Genomic DNA, 4,958 nt, shown 5'->3' with positions numbered 1-4,958 from the left:
CGGCACGACACTCCCAATGTTTTACGTGACTGCATTTATGCTAAAGACACAAAAACAAAATAATTTAATGATTATCATTTACGTAACATATGTAACTATAACTTTTATGAATATATTTGATTTATCTTTACAAACATCAAACATATTTTTACATGTGAAAGTATTAGTAAAAGCCCTAAAACTAGATATATAAACAATTGATATACTTTTATTATATATTAGATGAGTATTACTGGTACAACTGGTACAAATTTGACATTCAGAAATTGATAAAATAAATTTGGCATTCTACATGAGAAAACAATCTCATTCCCAATTGGTATGTATTCAAAAAGTTTCTCTTAATTTATTTGAAATTTTGGAAAAACAATTATTGCATAATTTCATAAGTTTACATGATCTACCTTATACTTTTAAGGTTTGTTAACTTATTTGTCTACATAATTTTTGGAAAACATACATGAAATGTATTTATACGAAATTGATGATTTCATTGTAACCGGGCAATGTCATGTAAACATAAAGAAGTGGTACAACTAAGGTAATTGTATTTATTATGAGGTACAACTAATATTTTTAGATTTTACTGCCAAAGTACAACTATGCACAAACTGGTACAACTAAAAAACTAGTACAACTATGTATCGTCGGTATAACTAGAAAACTGGTACAACTATTTATTGTTTTATTTAGTATTGTTTAAATGTGTATTACGTTTTAAACAAGTATCATGTTTTAAACATTGTGGTTGAACACTGACCTCGAGTAGTTGTACTAGTTGTACCATTCATATATATCATTATCACTTGTCATTATTTGTTTATGCAAAAAGTAGTCAAATGACCAAATTAGTGTGTGTTTATAATGGTCTCTCCTAACAATTTTATTTTTTAAATGTTTTTTGGCAATTATTTACAATATCTCATAAGTTTCCATGTTCCACCTTATATTTTAAGGGTTTGTTTACATGTTTGTCCACTATATTTTTGAAAACATACACCGAATGCATTTTAACAAAATTTATGATTCAATTATATGTGATATCAGATAGTTAAACATATAGAAGTAATACAACCGGGGTATATTTATTTTTAATGTGGTACAACTATTTTTTTTCAATTTCACTGTCAAAGTACAACTATGCACAAACCATTACAACTCAAAAACTAGTACAACTATGTACAGTCGGTACAATTATAAAGTGACTCTGAAAGTGATGATACACATAATTTACAACAATTCATTTAGTAATTGATGTAAAAATATAAATTATTTGCATCAGTTCATTTTACAAAAAATTAGTCTCAACTTAAGAAGTTATTCAAAAATATATATCATTTAAAACTACTGATTTATATCATTTACTAATTAAATGTAATTTTAACAAAATTATTTGATTAAAATGATTTATTTTGTTAAATAATATATTCTTTTTCGACTTGTGATGGCTTATGCATCATCTTTTGTTTTCTCGGTGAAAGTATATTTCTATTGATAAAATCCAGAGTTGGTTGGATGGCTCTTTGAGACATGCATGCAGGGAAGAGTGAATTTTGGAGATTTTTTTTATCTAAATCAGCTTTCTCAATTGGATCAGCCGCTATGGTGATTGAGATTTTTAAGGAAACTTCCAAAGTATTTAGGGATTTATCGTAAGGATCCATTCTTTTTTAAGGATTTTTTAACTCAACTTCCAGATCAATTTTTAAATCTAAACTATAAATACAAACTTATAATAGGTTATTAATAACGAAAATAAACTAATATTTTCATATCAATAAGCTTTTTTATATTTTCATTTTTTATTTGGATAACTTAATAAAATTTCATAATATTCTAAAGAATCACAAATTTATGTAATGTTAAAAAATATATGAGTAATTCCATCAATTTTTTTAAAAAAATACTATCAGATATTTTGTGTTTTTAGCGGGTTAATAGTGAGTTTTTGGATTTTTACCGGGCTCTATCTAATTTTTAATTAACGTTTTTTTTTCATTAAATATGAACCGGATTATGTATAATGTATCGGGTCTATTGATTTAACCACGAATCCAGGTCGGATATGAAAAAAATTCTTAAAACTCAAATATTATTATAATCGGTGTTTTACACTTTCTATTTAAAAACAACAATGCCACAGCTATTATAAATTGTATAACTAGTTCAAATGTACAATTAGTACTGCTAGTACAACTGATATAACTGTATAACTAGTACAACTGATAACTGTACAACTGGTATAACTGTACAACTGATATAACTGTACAACTAGTACAACTGGTACAACTGATAAAAATAATTTTAAATATTTAAAGTTAAATGAATATGGGCCGGGTTTTGGGTATTGAGTTTGGGTTCGGATTTAGTTGGTTGGGTTGGTAAATAAGTTAAAGTTTTTAGGTTTGATGGACATTTTGCTGACTTTTCATATTAAATTTAATTCTAAAAGAAATTCAAATTATAAGGGGTCCATAATAGATTTTTTCAGATGCAAGTGGTCCATTATAGAATTTGATCCTTTAACTTATGACATTAAATCAACAAACTCTTTGAATCATGGAATATTGATATCACTTAAAAAACATTAAATTTAAATAGCTTACCTAAGAAATATATATAGAAAAAGTAATATGTAATCATTAAGTCATTAGTTATGGGGCTGTCTGTAGATTGCGAATGTTTTGAATTTTGATTACACACAAATCAAAGTTGAACACGAAACACAACTTACATGTGACTCAAATGTTTTCCCCATTAGGCCATTACGTGCTACTATGGTCAGCTTTTATCCTTTTAAAGCTAAAAGATAAACAAACAAATTGGGGTAAAAGGAGAGTAGAACTCGCTCACGACTCGTTTCCGGCCACAAGATTGTCAAAAACTCCGAGCTATGCATCAAAAAGATAATGGTCGACAAGTGTCTATATTAGTATCAATCACATTACAACAAAAGACTCAAAAGTGGAAAAAGCTATGCTCTCATCTAAGTTAGTTTTTCAACATAACAAGAGTACTACTATCTATTGAAATATATTGCTTCAAAGTTTACATTAAGATCGATTGTTTATACCAAATGTGAAAACATAAAATATAGAATGTATAAGCCAAAATTCTAGCAAGTGGACAAGAACAAAAACAAACGTTGAGAGTAAACAATACTCTAAACACACACATAAAAGTTTATATTGAAATCTAGAAAACAAGCTCATGTGGCTTCATTCCTTGTTTCAGTGAAAACCTTGCGCCAAGGTAAGTCTTCAACTCAGGAACTGACTCAATGGCTTTGATCAATGCTCCATCCACAGCTTTCTGGTCATCTTTCTTCCCTTGTGGGAACACCTTCTCCTGCGAAGGAAATATTATATATTTTAGATGTGTCATATTATATATTCATCAAAGTAGCTGATATAGAGATATCCCAAAGAAGATGATCACCTCTTTCTTTACTTCGAAGAACTCGCCTTCTCCCTTCTTGTTCTTTTTCTCAGCCACCTTTCCAAAATACTTATCATCGAATTTCTCAAGGCTAACACCAGAAACATCAACCTTTGTGGACGTTCCGATCACGTAAGACTGGTTAACACGTCTCAGAGGAACACCATTGATCTTGAACGGTCCTGAAGGGTCAATTACAAAACAGAAACAAGTTAGATGACAAGAAGTAGCGATCCGAAGGAGCGATCCGAAGGAATACTTCGGATCGATAATCAGGGCCGGTATAGATGAATATTCAAGGCAGCAAAGCCTAATGAAACATAAGGTTTAACTCCCAAATTTATTTAAAATTAATATACATAAAGTTTTTTAGTCTCTAAATAATATATATAAAAAATTATTAAAGCTCATCTTAAAATGTTAATGGTCGGCAAAGATCATGAGAAGTAGAAAAAAACTCACCGGACACAAGAAGCAAACCAGAGGAAAGCTGCTTCAAGAAGACAACTCTCTTGCCCTTGAACCTACCAGCAAGGATGATCAGCACTGTTCCTGGGGTGATGCTGGATCTGCAATACAGTCACAAGGAGATTGGATTAAATCAGAAACATAACTAAGAAAAGCTGAAAGAGATTACAGCGTATAAATATTCAATATACATCTCATCCTCTAGTTACATATACAAATTAAATCAAATTAATTTGTCTTCACATCATGGAACAAAGCCTAATAATATACATGAAAGTATAACCAGACCAAACAATACATGTCGGACTTTTAACTTAACTCCACTAACCAAACAACCTAACACATAGAAGACAGTTACATCGAACTAAGTTTCTATCTAAGACAACGGGACAGTGTGTATGATAAAAGTACCTGAGCTTGGTCGGATTTGCCTTGCGCCTGTTGGCGAGAGGTTTCTTAACATCTTCAGCTGGATAGAACTTTGGTGGTTTCTCAGCTACAGCAACAACCTTCGATTTAGCGTCGTGGCGAGGGAAAACGCCGCCGTTTTTGGCCTTGATAGCCCAAAGACCCCTCTTGTGGTACATCTGCGACCTCGAGTATTTACCGACTCCCCTGATTAGATCAGGGTTTCTGCTGACCTTCGGCGTCCTCTGCTTTGCCGGCATCGTTGCTTCCTCTTGGCGCTGATCGTAGAAGGAGTGGTATAATTTCCGACTGCGAAAATATAAGGGAAATGGAGAGACGCTGAAAGTGTGAAACCCTAAATTAAGGTGGGCCTTTTGTGGGCTTTGAAATTATGTTGGGGTTTAGATGTGAACCAGTTTTTATGAGCTTTGTTTTTCAGTTGATTTTTGTGTAAAACTCGTTTGAATTTTACTTTTTTGTTTTTTTACAACGAAATTTATTTTTTGTTTAGATAAATTACTTTGTACTTATTTATAAGTTTTTGTACAAACTTCCGATTTATAATTTTTAAAAATTTTATTTTAAATTTGAAATTCATATAACAATAGAAAAAAAAAACATGCAGAGGGAGACCCACCGAAGAA

At 30.9% G+C, this 4,958-nt stretch overlaps 1 protein-coding gene across 1 annotated transcript; it reads right to left on the bottom strand.

Moving 5' to 3' along the window:
- Positions 1-3,005: 3,005 nt before the first annotated feature.
- On the bottom strand, positions 3,006-4,679 carry LOC125596206 (60S ribosomal protein L6-3-like). Its single transcript, XM_048771422.1, has 4 exons — positions 4,318-4,679; positions 3,901-4,007; positions 3,439-3,620; positions 3,006-3,348 (listed from the first exon to the last, which is right to left on the bottom strand). The coding sequence occupies exons 1-4, from the start codon at positions 4,572-4,574 to the stop codon at positions 3,196-3,198; spliced, it is 699 nt and encodes a 232-aa protein (XP_048627379.1). The 5' UTR covers positions 4,575-4,679; the 3' UTR covers positions 3,006-3,195.
- Positions 4,680-4,958: the final 279 nt, after the last annotated feature.

This window comes from Brassica napus, unplaced genomic scaffold (genome assembly GCF_020379485.1).
Source record: "Brassica napus cultivar Da-Ae unplaced genomic scaffold, Da-Ae ScsIHWf_1150;HRSCAF=1634, whole genome shotgun sequence".
In the NCBI taxonomy this organism is placed as follows: domain Eukaryota; kingdom Viridiplantae; phylum Streptophyta; class Magnoliopsida; order Brassicales; family Brassicaceae; genus Brassica; species Brassica napus.
This window is presented reverse-complemented; position numbering and strand designations above follow the sequence as displayed.